The sequence below is a fragment of the Mobula hypostoma genome, chromosome 21 (assembly GCF_963921235.1).
Source record: "Mobula hypostoma chromosome 21, sMobHyp1.1, whole genome shotgun sequence".
NCBI lineage: Eukaryota > Metazoa > Chordata > Chondrichthyes > Myliobatiformes > Myliobatidae > Mobula > Mobula hypostoma.
Genome location: NC_086117.1, coordinates 28884019 through 28902368, shown reverse-complemented (window position 1 = coordinate 28902368; position 18350 = coordinate 28884019). Strand labels below are relative to the sequence as shown.

At 44.0% G+C, this 18350-nt stretch overlaps 1 protein-coding gene across 5 annotated transcripts in view; it reads right to left on the bottom strand.

The window, feature by feature from the left end:
• Positions 1-18350, bottom strand: part of vav2 (vav 2 guanine nucleotide exchange factor) — a 210530-nt gene that overhangs the window by 45981 nt on the left and 146199 nt on the right. For all 5 annotated transcript variants that reach the window (XM_063073773.1, XM_063073777.1, XM_063073775.1 and 2 more), the window contains 5 exons: positions 17346-17414; positions 14480-14580; positions 6384-6483; positions 1408-1503; positions 234-302 (listed from right to left, as the gene is read on the bottom strand). In XM_063073773.1, the coding sequence (XP_062929843.1) occupies positions 234-302; positions 1408-1503; positions 6384-6483; positions 14480-14580; positions 17346-17414 (435 nt within the window). The remainder of the gene's footprint in view (positions 1-233; positions 303-1407; positions 1504-6383; positions 6484-14479; positions 14581-17345; positions 17415-18350) is intronic.

Here is an 18350-nt window from a genome sequence, read left to right as displayed (position 1 = left end):
GAGATACCAGATGAACAGAGTTTGTCTCTGTACCAGATGTTCGGCATATGCCAAACAAGGAATAATCGGGGCTGGGGGAGAGCATGAACAGTACAGCAATTGAGACAGACTCCGGGGAGGAGTTAAGGAAAAGGGCCGGTAACAGAGAAGAGCAGAAATCTGGACATTACATGCTGCCGTGTTCCTAACTGAAGTGCATGCTTCACCCTCACGCAACGGTCTCAAGCACTTACCTGCATCGCCTCCAGTGCCTCCTTCAGCTGCTGCTTCTCGGGGCGGTCACTGGAGTGACTCAGCAGCTCCTAGGAGGCAAACACAGCACAGACTGAGGGGTTGCACATTCAGGGCAGAACTGAAGCTTTTTGACTGAGATGTGAACAACGCAATGGACTCGAGCAAAGGGACAGAAAGTGCAGATGATCAGGGTGACGGTGTTGTTAAGAAGGTGTATGGTGTGTTGGCCTTCATCAGCCGTGAGATTTGAGTTCAAGAGCCGTGAGGTAATGTTGCAGCTATATAAGACTTTGGTTGGACCCCACTTGGAGTACTGTGTTCAGTTCTGGTCACCTCACTACAGGAAGGATGTGGATACTATAGAGAGACTGCAGAGGAGATTTACGAGGATGTTGCCTGGATTGGACAGCATGCCTTATGAGAATAGGTTGAGTGAACTTGGCCTTTTCTCCTGGGAGCGACAGAGGATGAGAGGTGACCTGATAGAGGTCTATAAGATGATGAGAGGCATTGATCGTGTGGATAGCCAGGGGCTTTTTCCCAGGGCTGAAATGGCTAACATGAGGGGGCATAGTTTTAAACTGCTTTGATGTAGATACAAGAGGGATGTCGGAGGTAAGTTTTTCACACAGAGAGTGGTGGGTGTGTGGAGTGCATTGCCAGTGATGGTGGTAGAGGCAGATACAATAGGGTTTTTTAAGGGACTCTTAGATAAGTACATGGAGCTTAGAAAAACAGAGGGCTATGCAGTAGGGAAATTGTAGGCAGTTTCTAGAGTAGGTTACATGGCCAGCACAACATTTTGGGCCCAAGGGTCTAATGTGCTGTAATGCTACATTTCTATGATCCTTGATCACAGGTCAAAGGGTAAAGCAGGTCAGTTAGTGCAGGTCATTGAGTGCCAGAAAGAGGGGAGACACTGCTGAGAAGCATGAATCAGTGTGTGACACAACAACTGAGACACAAGCCCTGCACTGATCCATAACTTCTGCTTTACAATGGCTTCCAACCTACTCCACAGCATCAACCTCCAAACTGCACTGAGCTTGTAAAAGGACTCCATCACACTGATTCCAACCCTTTCCATGCTGCTGACTTTTGACTGGCTTGAGTGTAACGAATCAGGCTCAGTTGTCTCCTTCCAGAATGAGCCGGTGTGCAGTTGACACCCACCTTCAGCAGGAGGTGATACTTCAAAATGCGCTGCATGGGGACCACCAGCAGATCTTGCAGTTTAAACTTCCCTTCCTGAACTTTCAAGGTACACTCCTGGGCAAAGGAAACAGAAATAGATTGATTTGAGTCCCGATGAAGTGTTTCTGCCTGAAAACTAATCCACCTGCTCAATGATAATCTGAAGATTCCACCACAAAGGACACAAAGAAATACAAGATTTGGAGGAAAGAATCAAACCTACACTCCCTGGAAGCTAGGCAGAAAGCAAGCCTGAACATGTCAAACACAGAAAATGGCTGACAGAGACAATGAGAGATGGTGTATGAAGATCAGCGCTGAGAATGCATGGGGGAAGCGGATACATACAAAGATGATAGATACTTTATTGATCCCAAAGGAAATTACAGTGTCAAAGTAGCATTACAAATGCATACATATACAAATATTAGAAGTAAGAAAGAATCAAAAAATAAGTTACCTCAAACAGTCTAACAGGAGGGGGTCATCACTTCCCTGGCTACAGATTAACTCATTATAGAGCCTAATGGCCGAGGGTAAGAATAACCTCATACAGCGCTCTTTGGAGCAGTGCAGTTGGCTTAGTCTATTACTAAAAGTGCTTCTCTGTTCAGCCAAGGTGGCATGCAGAGGGTGAGAAGCACTGTCCAGAATTACCAGGATTTTACATAGGGTTCTTTGTTCTACCACAGCCTCCAGTGTGTCAAATTTGACTCCTATAACACAGCCAGCCTTTCGAATTAGTTTATTGAGCCTTTTGGCATCACCTGTGTTGATTCCATTGCCCCAGCACACCACCACATAGAAGATTGTGCTGGGGACAACAGACTGGTAGAACATGTGAAGGAGATGCCTGCATACTCCAAAGGACCTCAGTCTCCTCAGGAAGCAGAGGTGATTCTGGCCTTTCTCGTACATAGTCTCTGTGTTGGTGCTCCACTCAAGTCTGTCATCCAGGTGCACCCCCAAGGCATTTGTAGGTCCTCACCACAACCACATCCTCACTATCAATAGTAACAGGGAGCAGTGCAGGCTTAGTCTTTCTAAAGCACATCACCATCTCCTTTGTCTTACCGATGTTGAGCTGCAGATGATTCAGCTTGCACTGTTTGACAAAGTCCTCCAGCGGGGCCCTGCTTCTGAGCTGCATGTCAGACATGGCTATAAGCAGCACCTGTGGAGCCCCAGTGCAGCTCATAGCCATGTCTGACACACAGCTCTGAAGCCACACGAACTGCGGTCTGCCAGTCAGGTAGCCCATTATCCAGAATACAATGGAAGTGCCAGCCTGTGCTAAATGGAGCTTTTCCCCCAGCAATGAGGGCTGTTTGGTATTGAAGGCACTTGAGAAATCAAAAAACATGATCGTCACAGTGCTGCCCTGCTTATCCAAATGGGAGTAGGCTCTGTTCAGCAGGTAGATGACAGCATCATCGACTCCAATGTGCTCCTGGTAGGCAAACTGCAGGGGATCGAGAGCTGATCTGACCAGGGGTCGGAGGTGAGCCAGGACCAACCTCTCTAGGGTCTTCATGATGTGTGAGGTCAGGGCCACTGGACGGTAGTCATTCAAGACTTTCGGTTGGGCCTCCTTGGGTGTGCAGGGACTAAGAATGGGAAGGGAAAACAAAAATATAATCACACGTGGAACATGGTCACATGGCACATTAGTGCACGACTACAGATAGGAGAGTCACGTTACACTGTAGCACTGTTTTGCCACAATGTCAAATTCGTCTATTAAATGTTAAAATGGATAATATCTCACTGTTATCTGTATTGACATAGAGGAGTATATTTTTAATCTTGCCATCTCATCTACCTCTGCTACCCTACAGAGAGATGAAGGTAACAAGACATGCATTCCATAATTTATATTACATGTTATATTTGAATGCGTGCTGTATACAGAATAAGGTCAATGAACAGTTACAGATTGGCATGTATGATGTTGTAGGCATCACTGAATCATGGCTGAAAGAACATAATAGCTGGGAGCTTAATGTCCAAGGGTATACGCTGTATCAAAAGGACAAGCAGGAAGGCAGAGGTGGGTGGTGTGGCTCATGTTAAAAAGTGAAATCAAATCTTTAGAAAGACGTGACACAGGGTCAGAAGTCGTTGAATCATTGTGGATAGAGCTAAGGAACTGCAAGGGCAAAAATACCCTGATGGGAGTTATATACAGATCCCCAAGCAGCAGTAAGGATGTGTTTTACAAATTACAATGGGAGATAATAGTCATGGGGGATTTCAATATGCAAATAGATTGGGAAATTCAGGTTGGTGCTGGACCCCCAGAGTGGGAATTTCTAGAATTCTTCTGAGATGGCTTTTTAGAGCAGCTCATGGTTGAACCCATGAGCGGATCGACTATTCTAGATCAGTGCTGTGCAATGAACCGGAATTAATTATAGAGCTTAAGGTAAAAGAATCCTTCAGGGCAAGTGATCATAATATGATCAAATTCAGCCTGAAGTTTGAGAAGAAGCTAAAGTCAGATGTATCAGTGGAGTAAAGGGAATTGCAGAGGCATGAGAGAGGAGTTGGCCAAAATTGATTGGAAAAGAACACTGGCAGGGATGACAGCAGAGCAGCAATGGCTGGAATTTCTGGAAGCAGTTCGGAAGCCATAGAATATATACATCTCAAAGAGGAAGAAGTTCTCCAAAGGCAAGATGACACAACTGTAGCTAACAAGAGAAATTAAAGCCAAAATAAAAGAAAGGGGATATAATAAAGTAAAAATTAGTGGGAAGTTAGATTATTGGGAAGCTTTTAAAAAACCAGCAGAAGACAACTAAAAAAGCAATTAAGAAGGAAAAGATGGAATACAAAAATAAGCTAGCAAATAAAATTAAAGAGGATACCAAAAGTTTCTTCAGATACATAAAGGGTAAAAGAGAGGTGAGAGGAAACGTGACGTGTTGGAGAAGGTGTGGCTCCAAGGAGGCAAATCATTTCCATATTTTCTGGGATTGCCCTAAATTAAGTTTATATTGGAAAAGTATTCATAGAACATTAGTTAAGGTACTTAAGACCAGATACCCCTGAACTTTGAGATGCTCTATTTGGGGCATGTATTGTTTCTTGATCAGAAGAAAGATATAAAGTTGCTGCAGGCCCTTTTAGCGGCAAGTAAGAAATCAATCACTAGAAAGTGGCTAAATCCAATACCACCTACATTAGAAGATTGGCACGAAATTATCTTGGAAATATTTAAAATGGAAAAGATAACTTACTCCCTGAGAATTCAAAAAGAAAAATTTTATCAAATTTGGAATAAATGGATTGAATATATAACTCCAAAGCGAGCAGTCTTTAGATGACTCTCCTAATGATTTATACTGCTCTTCTCATCAACACAGTAATATTGTTAACGTAAGCACCCCTGGTCTAAATGTTTACTGTTTTTGGTTTTTTTTTGGAAAATAGAGAATTAACACAAGTAAAGGAAAAGATTTGGGAAAGGGATAAAAAATGATAAAATTAAGTAAATAAGTACATAGGGATTGGATAATTATGTTTGGGGGTAGGAGCAAACATGAACAAGTTAGGATATAAACACCTACAATGGTTGTTACATAGGCTTACATACAACATTTTGGATCAGAAAGAAATGGTCCAGAAGAGATGTATGGAAATTATTATTAATCCACTATTATTACTATTTTTCTTAACAACTAATATCATTACTTAGCCTAATAGAGTAGAATTTCAACTGCACATAATTATCTATTTAAGTGTCTAATTTCTTTTTATATCATCTTAATGTCTACTTAGGAATGTATAAATAATTGTAGTTTTATACATATATAAAAAAAATGGAAAAGGTTATACATGTGAAAAAAGTTCATGATACTTGCGAATTCCTTATCCAAATAAAAATAAAAAAATTTTTTTAAAAAGAGAGGCGATAGGATATCGGACCACTCACTTGAAAACGATGCAGGAGGTAGTAATGCGGAACAAGGAAATGGCGGATGAACTGAATAAGTATTTTGCATCAGTCCTCACAGTAGAATTCACCAGCAGTGTGCTGAAGTTCCAGAGTGTTAGGAGTCAGAAGTGTGTGAGGTTGCCATTACAAGAGAGAAGGTACTTGGGAAACTGAAAGGTCTGAAGTTAGATAAGTCAGCTGGACCAAATAGTCTACACCCCAAAGTTTTGAAAGAGGTCGCTGAAGAGACTATGGAGGCATTAGTAATGATATTTCAAGAATCATTAGGTTCTGGAATGGCTCCGGAAGACTGGAAAATTGCAAGTGTCATTCCGCTCTTCAAGAAGGGAGATCCATCTCCTCAAATCAACAAATGATCCGTCTCCTCACAGTCCACAAACGATCCATCTCCTGAAATCCACAAACGATCCATCTCCTCACATTCCACAAACGATCCATCTCCTCAAATCCACAAACCATCCATCTCCTCAAATCCACAAACCATCCATCTCCCCAAATCCACAAACCATCCATCTCCTCAAATCCACAAACGATCCATCTCCTCAAATCCACAAACCATCCATCTCCTCAAATCCACAAACCATCCATCTCCCCAAATCCACAAACCATCCATCTCCTCAAATCCACAAATGATCCATCTCCTCACATTTCACAAACCATCCATCTCCTCAAATCCACAAACCATCCATCTCCTCAAATCCACAAACGATCCATCTCCTCAAATCCACAAACCATCCATCTCCTCAAATCCACAAACCATCCATCTCCTCAAATCCACAAACGATCCATCTCCTCTCCTTCTGCCGTCTCCATTTTTCTGTCCTTATATCCTCCATGATCCTACCCTCACAATTTCCTTCATATTCCCCCCCCACAGCACCTGCTTTCAATCCAGACTCAGCCCCTCCCATTCCTACTCGTGTCACCTCAGCTCCCCCAGCTCCAACATCCAGTACAAGTCATACTGACAATCGTTATTGGTGCCTTTACTTACTTCAATCTTGTTTCTTATTTCTTCCCGAGATGCCATGAGCTGGTCCAAGGTCTTTTGTGAAGTCTCCATTTGGCTGCAGTACTTGCCATATATCAATAGCCTATAAGTATAGACACAAACAACGGGAAGATGAGAGAAAGATTTGGAATGGCAAAGGGCAAGGCAGGAGGAGCTATCTCCTTCTAGCTTCATTTGGCTGCCATGCTAACCCTGGCCCAGAGGCTTCTCAGTGTTAATAAGATCAAGAGTAGTCACTCTCATCGAGCTAATTGGGCTGAGGAGGCTGCACCTTCCATCAGAAGCGACAGGAGGTGATGAGAGGGTCGATTTTATCTTGACAGCCAGCACATGGAGCAGGTGCTGCCTGTCCCCAGCAACGCCCACGCTCACAGTGCTAACCAGGGTGAAGCCGCAAACTCCATACCTCTGCGGTGAGCAACTTACACCGTACAAGTCAGTCGGTCCAACACCAGCCTTTCCACACCAAGCCAAGGCTGATTTATGGCTGCAGGAGCACCAGCAGGGAGGGCAGGGATGTCATTCTGGTTCCCAGCACGATACCTCGCAGTCTGAGTTAATATCTTTTTAAAATGTGGGGGTTATGAGTGTTCTGACTGCAGAACTGAGAGAGTTAATACAGATCAGCTTTTTGTATGCAGTGCTAAAAGGCATACCAGACTGTGTAGGTATCTGTTCACTGAGCTCGAAAAAATGGTTTTCTTGTCTGATTAATAATCCCAGACCAGTAACTAGAGTGCTGCTTTATAGGCAAAGACAGGGTCACACACTTCTCAGCTTAACCTCTTTGCTGGTTCCAACTGTATTTAAGATTTCAACACTGAGGCTCTAAATTTATATTTCACCTGAGCCGGTACATGTGAGGCAGTCTTCAGCAAAATTTGGTAGACTCTAACGGGTGTAGACCATTCAGGGTAGTTCTGTACTGAACATGTGCAGAATCTTGAGGCTTCACTGTGCATACATCAGAATCACCCCTGGGCTCAGAGAACAATCAGTGTTCGTGGCTGCTCTCTCCTGTTGGTACATCTGCTCATCAAAAGAGTGAATAGGTTCATTGTTCAGATCACTTGCTTCTCTTACACCCCTCAATCTGAGCAGAATACTTGATTCTGCTTGGTTTACGGAAGAGACCGATTATGAAGAGGTTATAAAAACCACCACAGCACCTGATTTACCGTGGCAACGCACACAAAATGCCTGAGGAACTCAGCAGGCCAGGCAGCATCTAGAAAAAGAGCAGCCGACGTTTTGGGCCAAAACCCTTTGGCAGGACTGATGAAGGGTTTCGACTGGAAATGTTGACTGTACTCTTGTCCTAGATGCTGCCTGGCCTGCTGAGTTCCTCCAGCATTTTGTGTGTGTTGCTCACATTTCCAGCATCCGCAGATTTTTGATTTATTGTGGCATTGGATGCACATGCTAAAACTAAGTAGGGAGTTTAAAGTCAAGTCATTCCTTCAGGAAACATCAGCTCCTAGACCAGTGCTGACCATCCAAACTCAGATCCTGACCTTGGCAATGGATGATTGCATCAAAGGATGCAGTTCCTCAGATATTAATCCCCTTATGCCAACATCCTCTTATCTTGGCTATATGATGCTTCATCCTCAAACAGATCCATAACTTGTCTGGGGCTTTTAAACAACAGTCAGATCAGGCTGAATATGGAAGAAAAAATATTAGTTCTTGTCAGGGCAGGGTAACAATTGGTCAGATCAGTTTTCCATTTTATACCTGAGCTCTACTATTTTCACTCTCACTTTCTTTTACAAAATTCTTGAATACTTTGTGGCTTCTCAAAATTTCTCCTCCTTTGAATCACTCAAATCAGGTTTCCCCCTGTGTTGTGGCCACAGTTCTTATCGAAGCCAAAAAAAAGTTATAATTTCTGAATAGATCCGTGTGAATCTACCTCTGTTTTGATTCATACCTGTTTGACAATTTGACACAGTTAACCTGGTCATCTCTACATTCACTCCCTGGCAGTGATTCAGCCTGGCTCCATTCTTACCCTATCCCAACACAGCCAGAAGGGTTGGCTTCCCTTTCTACTCCCTCACCATTGCCACCTGTTTCCCCCCAGGGCCAGATTTTTTGCTCCCAGCTACACCCTCCATAGCATCACTTTCAGTTTCACGGGTAACTGTCAGCTCTACCAAAATATCTCATGACCCCTCTTCTAAATGCCCAATGTCTAATGCAGAGTGAGCAAAGATTTCCCAGAACTATTTATTCAAATTGCAGTGATCATCTTTGCTTTGTTTCTTGGCCACCAGCTCCACTCCTCTCTCATGCGACTGCTGGAAACCAGGCTGTTGGCAATTTTTGGTCATTTCCGTTGCCGTTGAAGCAGACTGCCTTTTCTTCTTCTGGTCTTAATCATCCAGAGAAACATAGAAATTTACAGCACATTCCAGGTCCTTCGGCCCACAATGTTGTGCCGACCATGTAACCTACTCTAGAAACTGCGTAGAATTTCCCTACCATGTAGCCCTTTATTTTTCTAAGCTCCATGTACCTATCTAAGTGTCTCTTAAAAGGTCCTATTGTATCCACCTCTACCATTGTTGCTAGCAGTGCATTCTATGCACCCACCACTCTCTGTGTGAAAAACCTACCTCTGACATCCCCTTTGTACCTACTTCCAAACACCTTAAAACTATGCCCCCTTATGTTAGTCAATTCAGCCCTGCGATAAAGCCTCTGGCTATCCACATGATCAATGCCTCTCATCATCTTATACACCTCTATCAGATCACCTCTCATCCTCCGTCGCTCCAAGGAAAAAAGGCCAAGTTCACTCAACCTATTCTCATAAGGCACACTCTCCAATCCAGGCAACGTCCTTGTAAATCTCCTCTGCACTCTCTCTATAGAATCCGCATGCTTTCTGTAATGAGGTGACGTTCAAAACATTTCTGGCTGAGCTCCTTGCTCTCCGCTCAGCAAATCCGAGATCATTTGCACCAAGCACACTTCTACTCAAAAACCAGAAACAAAAATCTGCTGGATGACCTCAGCAATGTCTGTGGGGGGAAAAGGAAGTGTTGAAGTTTCAGGCTGAAACCCTGCATCAGGATCCCTACGTCTACAGTGCCTGCAGATGCAGGAAACCTGAAATTAAAAAAGAGAATGCTACAGATACTGAGGTCAGTCAACACTAGTGAAAACAGGATACCCTGCGCTTGCCAATTAGCTGCTTTCCAGTTTAAAAACACCTCAGTTTAAATATTTCCAAATCCCACCAAGGTGTCACCTCTTTCTCTGTCATCAACTCCTAACCATTAGATATCTGCCTTCCTTCGATTCTGGCTTATCAATCACACCTGAATTTAATAATTTTATCAGCATTGACCATGCCATCAGCAATCCCTAGAACCTGCAAAAAGATCTCACCTCTCTCTTCATCAAACACTAACCTAGCTTATTAAGCTTTGATTATTTCTCTAAACTCTCTGCAGTTTAGCACAAATATTTGGTTCAAACGTGCTTTGTGACATGCCTAAATTGTTCCAAAATGTTGAAGATGCAGTGTAAATGTAGCTTTGTTGTCATTGACAACTGAGCAAAGCAGAGCTCCTAAAATTATTACATGGTTCCAAACATGATTCTACTGCCATTAAAGAGAAGCTATTGAATCACTTGGTGTGGCCCAGGTTGAGGCGCATCTCTACCAAAGGAGATGTAAGGCGCTCCTTCCCTCCGCTAGCTTGCAGGCGTAGCACCTGCTTAGATCCCTCCCCCCCCACCCCCAATCAGGGTCACGTGGACCCATGGGAGCAGGTGGCGGATGGCTGTACGAGCAGTTGGCGCATAGCACAAGTCCTTGTTTTGCCACGACCACCACCACCAGGCAAACAGTCTCTGAAGAGTGTTGTTAAGAAGGAGGCAATGGCAAACCACTTCTGTAGAAAAATTTGTCAAGAACAATTACAGTCACCATGATCACCTGTCATACAACACAGCACACAACGATGATGATGATTGAATCATTTGATCCTTCGTGTCTATCCCAGCAGAATAAAATATATCTGTCTCAATCTCAAATCAGGCAGAATGTTCAAGGTCTGGCGGGCAGTGGTCATCCCTGCCCTACTGCATGCTCCTCATCGCTGGTCGACCATGGTAGACATATAACCATATAACAATTACAGCACGGAAACAGGCCATCTCGGCCCTTCTAGTCCGTGCCGAACTCTTACATCTCAGAGCAGTTTCTACAAATCAACTGAAACAGCATCAAGATCCTCTCTCAGACCCTGAATATCAGCTCAGATGGGCAGACCACTCTCAGCACCAGACTCCCAAGTCAGGCACTCTCCTACGAGCTTCGTCAGTGACAAGAGGTTATCTGGAGCAGAGAGGAAATGATTCAAGAATGTTCTCAATGCATCCTCATAAAGGTTCACATACTAAGAGAATCCTCAGCCCATGATCCTTCAAAACAGAGGAGCAGAATTTGGAGTAACACAAAGAACCCCAAGTCCTTTGATGGACATTTCAACTAAAAGAGTTAGGAGAGAGAGAGCAGGAAAATGGTGCTGAGGCCATGGCTGTATTATCCTTGATCTGACTGAATGGCAAAGGGGCTCCTAAGCCCACTGGTTTGCTCCTGCACCTTACATTCTTTCCTTGGAAGCACGCAGAAGTGGCAGGAGTGTACCTCTTCCCAAACTAAGCACCCGTCCTCTCACCCTGTCCAGACCTGTGGCAGAGTCCGCTAGTTTTACACTGTCCCCATCCGCCACTTCAGAACCCACAGAACTAGAGCAGAGACAAGGTACCCTTGATACATGGGCTAGTCCAAGAAGGTCAAGGGACTTCTGCCAATGATCAATACTTAACCCTTCTGGACTAGAATTTGGGGGAGAGTGGATTGCAGTGGGCGGTGAGGAGATTGGATGCAGTGCAGAAGCTGCTGGTGTGAGCTGCAGGCCAAGGATACAGAAAGGTACAGGGTGGGACGAGGAGGCCAGAGAGTGTGGAGAGCCACAATATAGTATGGCAACAAAGATTATCAGACGGGGTCTGGAACAGTTGTCATATGAGGTGTGGAGAGGATTAAGATTTAGATAGATATGGGAATGGGGAAAGAGCTGACGTGTGTGGGATAGAAGGATCGGGTGCTGTGGAGATTCTGCAGATGCTGGAAATCTTGAGCAACACACACAAAATGCTGGAGGAACCCAGCAAGTCAGGCAGCATCTGTGGAGTGGAACAAACAGTCAATGTTTCAGGCCGAGACCCTCCATCAGAAATCAATGTTCAGGTGAAGAGTCTCGGCCCAAAATGTTGACTGTTTATTCCCCTCTATAGATGCTGCCTGGATTGCTAAATTCCTCCAGCATTTTGTGTGTGTTAGTATGAAGAATGAACTGAGACATGGTGGGGCAAAGGGGATGGGTGCTAGCATAGGTTGGGGAAGGTGGATGGACTTTGGTGAGATTGGGTGAGAAGAGGTCAAATATAATAGGAGGGGCTATAAGGGGGTAGAGTTGTCAGATGAAGCAGTGGCAGAGGGATTGCGGACTCGTGGGGTGAGAAGTTTCACACAAGAATGGAAGAGAAACTGGCTGACAATGTGGTAGGAGAAGCCAAGTCAAGTGGTGTTGGTCGGCTGTCTGGATTCACACAGCTTGTGATAAAAGTGAAGTTTGTCTCAAGAAGTAATTAGAAATCCCAGGACGATCCCATAATCAGTTCTCTCCCATGGTGACAGTGGAGACAGCTGCTTCCGAGTTTGGTTGGCACAGCGTTGTGGGTGATTTATGGGAGAAGGAAGTAGGATTCTTTAATTGCATAGCTAAATCTCTGGCAACACATTGCTGAAAAGTTGCAATAATGGCAGGTGATTAATATTCCAGAAAGAGCAGCAATTACAGAAAACTTTCCTGCACACATTTTGGAATTAAATCCAATTTGGCACTTGCTAATTGCAGGCAAGTGTGAGACTGCATGAAAATAATTAGCAGTGAAAGCCTCACAGTCAACAAAGCCAGGAAACTTTCATTAAATAACGACCTGCTGAGCAGTTACAAATTCAATCTATAAAATGGTCTTCCTGAATATCAGGAGGAGCATAAATAATTAAGGAAAGACACCACATTTTTAACCACTTCTCACTTGACCAGTTTATTTTACATACAAACATTTCACTATGCTAAAACTGGCACGAAGCTCTATGCCGTAGAATTAATCCATATATCGAAAGAGACAGGGTAAACAAATTGATCAGAGTTATGAACATCGATAGAGACAGACCTATAAAATATGAGAGAAAGGATGTCAGTGTGACTAAGTTTCAATTGCACAGTGACATAGACAAAAAGACAGTGTGGCACCTGTGACACAGTGTTCAATAACCACACACAGATCTATTTTAGAATCATACAGAGACAGAAAGTGGGAACAGGACTTTGACAAACAAAGAGTCCACACCTTGAAGTTGTATAACTTATTTATTGATGTACAGTGTAGAATAGACCCTTCTGACCCTTCAAGCTGCATCTCAGCAATCCCCCAATTTAATCCTAGCCTAATGACGGGGCAATTTACAATGACCCATTGACCCACCAACCGGTACATCTTTGGACTGCTGGAGGGAACTGGAGCACCCGAAGGAAGCCTACACGGTCGCGGTGAGAACATGCAAACTTCTTACAGGCAGCGGCAGGAACTGAACCCAGATCACCGGTACAGTAAGGCATTGTGCTAACCACTGCACTACTGCACTGCCCTATAAGACGTTAGTGAGGCCTCCTTTGGAGTATTGTCTGCGGCCTTGGTCACCTACCTGCAGGAAAGATGTAAATAAGGTTGAAAGAGTACAAAGAAAACTTGCAAGGATGTTTGAATAGGTTAGAGATATACAAAATTATGAGAGGTATAGACAGGGTAAATGCAAGCAGGCTTTTCCCACCTTGGTTGGGTGGGACGACAGCCAGGTCATGGGTTAAGGATCAAAGGTGAAAAGTTTAAGGGGAAACTTCTTCAGTCATAAGGTCGTGAGAGCGGGGAACGAGCTGCCAGCACAAATGGGCGCATGCGAGCTTGATTTCAACGTTTAAGAGAAGTTTGAATACGTACATGGATGGCAGGGGTATGGAGGGCTATGGTCCCAGTGCAGGTGAATGGGAGCAGAGCTGAAATGGTTCAGTATAGACTAGATAGGCCGAATGGCCTGCTGCTGTGCTGTACTCTATGACTCAATGACCAACTATCAATCACCAATTTATATCTACTCTACATTAATTTCATTTTTTTAATTAACTGCATATGCTTATCAACCTCCCCCAGTTCTGCTTCTCATCCATATACTGGGGCCAACTTATTGTGATGAATTTTCCTTCCAACCCGCATATCTTTGGGATACAGTGGAAAACCAGAGCACCTGGAGAAATCACCGGCAGACACAGGGAGAAGAACCGGACAGCAACCAGCAACCAGACAGCAGGGAGGCACTACTGTAATAGTTCCAGCAGTAGGGTTTTACAGTAGCAGTGACAAAGACACACTTGCAATCACAGGCAAAGCCCTCCCACCATTGAGCACATCTGCAAGGAGCACTGGCATCATCGAGGACCCCCACCATACAGGTCACGCTCTCTTCTCACCGTACAGGAGCTTCAGGTCCCACATCACCAGGTTCAGGAACGGTTATTCCCCTTCAACTATCAGAGCCAGCATGGACACCCTCATTCACCTCCAATATGAAATGATTTCACAACATACACTTTCAAGGATTCTACAACTTATGTTTTCGGTATTATTAATTATTTTCTCTTTTTATTGGCACAGTTTGTACTTTGTTTGCACATCCGCTGTTTGTCAGTCTTTGTGTGTAGTTTTTCATTGACTCTATTGTATTTCTTTGTTCTACTGTGAATCTCAGGGCAGTATATGGTGACGTACTGTATGTACACTGATGATAAATTTACTTTAAACTATATATGGGCACATAAACAGATACTGTAACACACACACACTAAAGGCATAGGGTGACACAATAAAAATGACAGGTACAGTCAGATAGAGACTGAACGTCCATTGAGAAACCCCGGATTTGGAAATCTTACCGCTCTTTGAAATCCAGAAAGACTTTATAGAGTGTGTAGCCTCCCGAGATTGCAGCCAGATCGATGGCTCTCAGTAGACTGTAATGCACACGGATTAATTCCTGAAATAGAGGCAGAAATAATATTGCTAAGCAAGCAATTGCCAGCAGACATAAACCACACTGTGGAGGGTCCAACTCTCCCACAGACACTAGTCATGGACAAAAAGACCAAAAACCAGAACATATTGAGAACATACCATGACACCATAAACATCCAATGATGTAGCGTTCTGGGTGCTGATGGAAAGTTTTGCATTGCTCTGTCAATAACTTGATGCCGACCTTTTCCTGACATTATAGTAGTAATATACAAATATAAGAAGACAAATATACAAACATTAATAAATGACAAGCTCAAAACATGTAACCAACACTGGTCAAAGATCAGTACCACCTAAAAGTGTCACTCAAAAGGGACACAGCAAATTGATTGCCAATTGAGTGGTGAACATAACAGAATGGAAAGCACAGAAAAAAAGCCCTCTGTTCTAAGCCATCCAGGTGAGAGATTATGCTTCACACATCTTCTGCCATCTGATTTCTTCAAACTCAATCCGAGAATTACTCAGGGTGGAAACAAATCCTTTGGCCCACACCAAGCAGTGGGCATCTGTTCACTCTAATCCAATCTGTGCGGATTGGTGATAACATATCCTCCTCGCTGATAATCAACGCTGGTGCACCTCAGGGGTGTGTGCTGAGCCCAGTGCTCTACTCTCTATATACCCATGACAGTGTGGCTAGGCATAGCTCAAATACCACCAATAAATTTGCTGACGATACAACCATTGTTGGTAGAATCTCAGATGGAGACGAGAGGGCGTACAGGAGCGAGATATGCCAACTAGTCACAGCAACAAACTTGCGCTCAATGTCAGTAAGACGAAAGAGCTGATTGTGGTCTTCAGGAAGGGTAAGACAAAGGAACACATTCCAATCCTCACAGTGGACAGAGTAAGTCGTTTCAAGTTCCTGGGTGTCAAGATCTCTGAGGATCTAACAAGGTCCCAACATATCGATGCAGCCATAAAGAAGGCAAGACAGCGACTATACTTCACTAGGAGTTTGAAGAGATTTGGTATGTCAACAAAAACACTCAAAAACTTCTATAGATGTACCATGGAGAGCATTCTGACAGGTTGTGTCATTGTCTGGTATGGAGAGGCTACTGCACAGGACTGAAAGAAGCTGCAGAGGGTTGTAAATCTAGTCGGCTCCATCTTGGGTACTAGCCTACAAAGTACCCAGGATATCTTCGAGGAGCGGTGTCTCAGAAAGGCAGCGTCCATTATGAAGGACCCCCAGCACCCAGAGCATGCCCTTTTCTCACTGTTACCATCAGGTGGGAGGTACGGAAGCCTGAAGGCACACACTCAGTGATTCAGGAACACCTTCTACCCCTCTGCCATCCGATTCCTAAATGGACAGTGAACTACCTCACTTTTTTTTATATTATTTCTGTTTTTGCATGATTTTTAATCTACTCAATATACGTATACTGTAATTGATTTACTTACTTATATATATATTTTTCCTCTTCTATATCATGTATTGCGTTGAACTGCTGCAGCTAAGTTAACAAATTTCATGACACATGCCAGTGATAATAAACTTCGTTCTGATTCTGTTCTAGTTCTCACATTGACTAATTGCATCGCTGAGCTCCCTGATGAACGTTTTGGAAGAAGTGCAAACACACCCCATCCTGCTCCAAGGAGTGAATTCTGGAATAGAAGCTGATCTTGGGGGATCTCGATGAAAAGAGTGATGCTTGCTGGTCTTCACCTTTCAGACTTCCTCCCTCACGTCCTCTGCCTCCTATGGCAGAAGATCATGCAAGTTTATGTGAGTTGACACAATTCCATCTTTCAAATTTGCTTTCTGAGCACCTTTGAGGATGAAGAACCTCTTGATGCTCTCCTTAATTAATGAAGTGCAGTAGTGCCACGTCCAGAACGCCTCTGGCAGGATTTGGCAAAGGCATGAGCTGGTGTGGAGTTCTCTCTTCTTTCAAAGTCTTCATGGGCTTTAGAGATTTTAAAATCACAATAACATTCACAAACATTTAAAACCATAAAAACTGAAAAAATATGAAAATAAAGTTAACTAAAAACACAAAAAAGTACATATAAACCATTAAAACCAGTAAACTAAACTTACCTTCTCATTTGCTTCCTAATCCCCTTCTCTGCATTCATTAGCTCTCAGATACAGAACCAGGCTGTCGTACATCTGAGAAGTAATTCCCCAATATAACATTGGGGAACTATAGCAACACAGGGCTCTGAGATCGGACTCCATGGGGACTGCAAGTCCTGGACTTTCGATGTGCATGCCCTGGTCTGAGACTTTTTTCCATTTCAATATCTGAACAGAAATGGTGCCACTCACAACTACCAGGATTCAGCCCAACGCTTCATTTTGTTTTTGAATCCTTACATGTGTGTCCCATTAAAATTTTAAGATTCAATTGTTAAGTAAACATAACTTGCGATTTGACAGTGGAGAGTAGGACTCCTACTGGAGAAGTTCTTCGACTTCCTGCATTGTCCCAAAGCTCATGTTTTGATCCTCAGCATTCACCCTCCTGACTTATCCCAGCATTCACCAGGAAACACCCTAGCAGAGCACACATATCCCAATCCCCATCACAACCACCTCCCTCAATCGTCCCATCCACCAAAGCAGCATATATACCCTAAGTCCCAACAAAAGAACCCTAAGCGACATGGATACCCTTCCCCTCAACAGAGTGCTCTTTCAAACATGGTAAATGAGATCCCTCATTTCTTCTCACAGAACTGGCACAGGCTGGAGACACATACCTCCAGATTAATGAAGATAGCTTCCATTTCCTGGGGGTTCAGGACAGCCTTTAATGGGATCATGTAATTCTATAATGGAAAAGGTAAACAGTGATGAGCATTAAGGCTTCTCAACAAAGGTCCTTACAATACTCAAGTCTCTGTCCACATACCTGTGGCCTCCAGATCAAGAACCAAATTGGGCACTAATGTTGTAGCCAGAGGCTTTACCTGTCCCACCACCAAGCACATCTTTTCCTCCCTCCAACTTTCCGCTTTCCACGGGGATCGCTCCCTACATGACTCCCTTGTCCATTTATCCCTCCCCTCCGATCTCCCTCTTGACACTTATCCTTGCAAGCAGAACAAGTGCCACATCTGCCCCTACACCTCCTCCCTCACTACCATTCAGGGCCCCAAAAATCCTTCCAGGTGAGGCGACACTTCACCTGAGAGTCTGTTGGGGTCATCTACTGTATCCGGTGCTCCCGGTGCGGCCTCCTGTATATCGGTGAGACTCGACATAGATTGGGAGACCACTTCGCCAAGCACCTATGCTCTGTCCACCACAAAAGGTGGAATTTCCCAGTGCCCACCCATTTCAAATCTACTTCCCATTCCCATTCCGACATGTCAGTCTATGGCCTCCTCTACTGCCATGATGAGGCCACACTCAGGTTGGAAGATCAACAACTTATATTCTATCTTGGTATCCTCCAACCTGATGGCATGAACATTAATTTCTTGAACTTCCATCCTCCTCTTCACCACTCCCCATTCCTATTCCCCTCTCACACTTTCTCTTCTTACCTGCCCATCACCTCCCTCTGATGTTCCACCTTTCTTCCATGGCCTTCTGTCCTCTATCAGATTCCACCTTCTCCAACCCTTTATCTCTTCCACCAACTTCCTAACTCTTTACTTCATCCCTTCCCCTTCTCCCAGTTTCACCTATCATCTGTCACCTGTAATTCTTCCTCCCTTCCCCCACCTTCTTATTCTGACTTCTTTCCCCTTCCTTTCCAG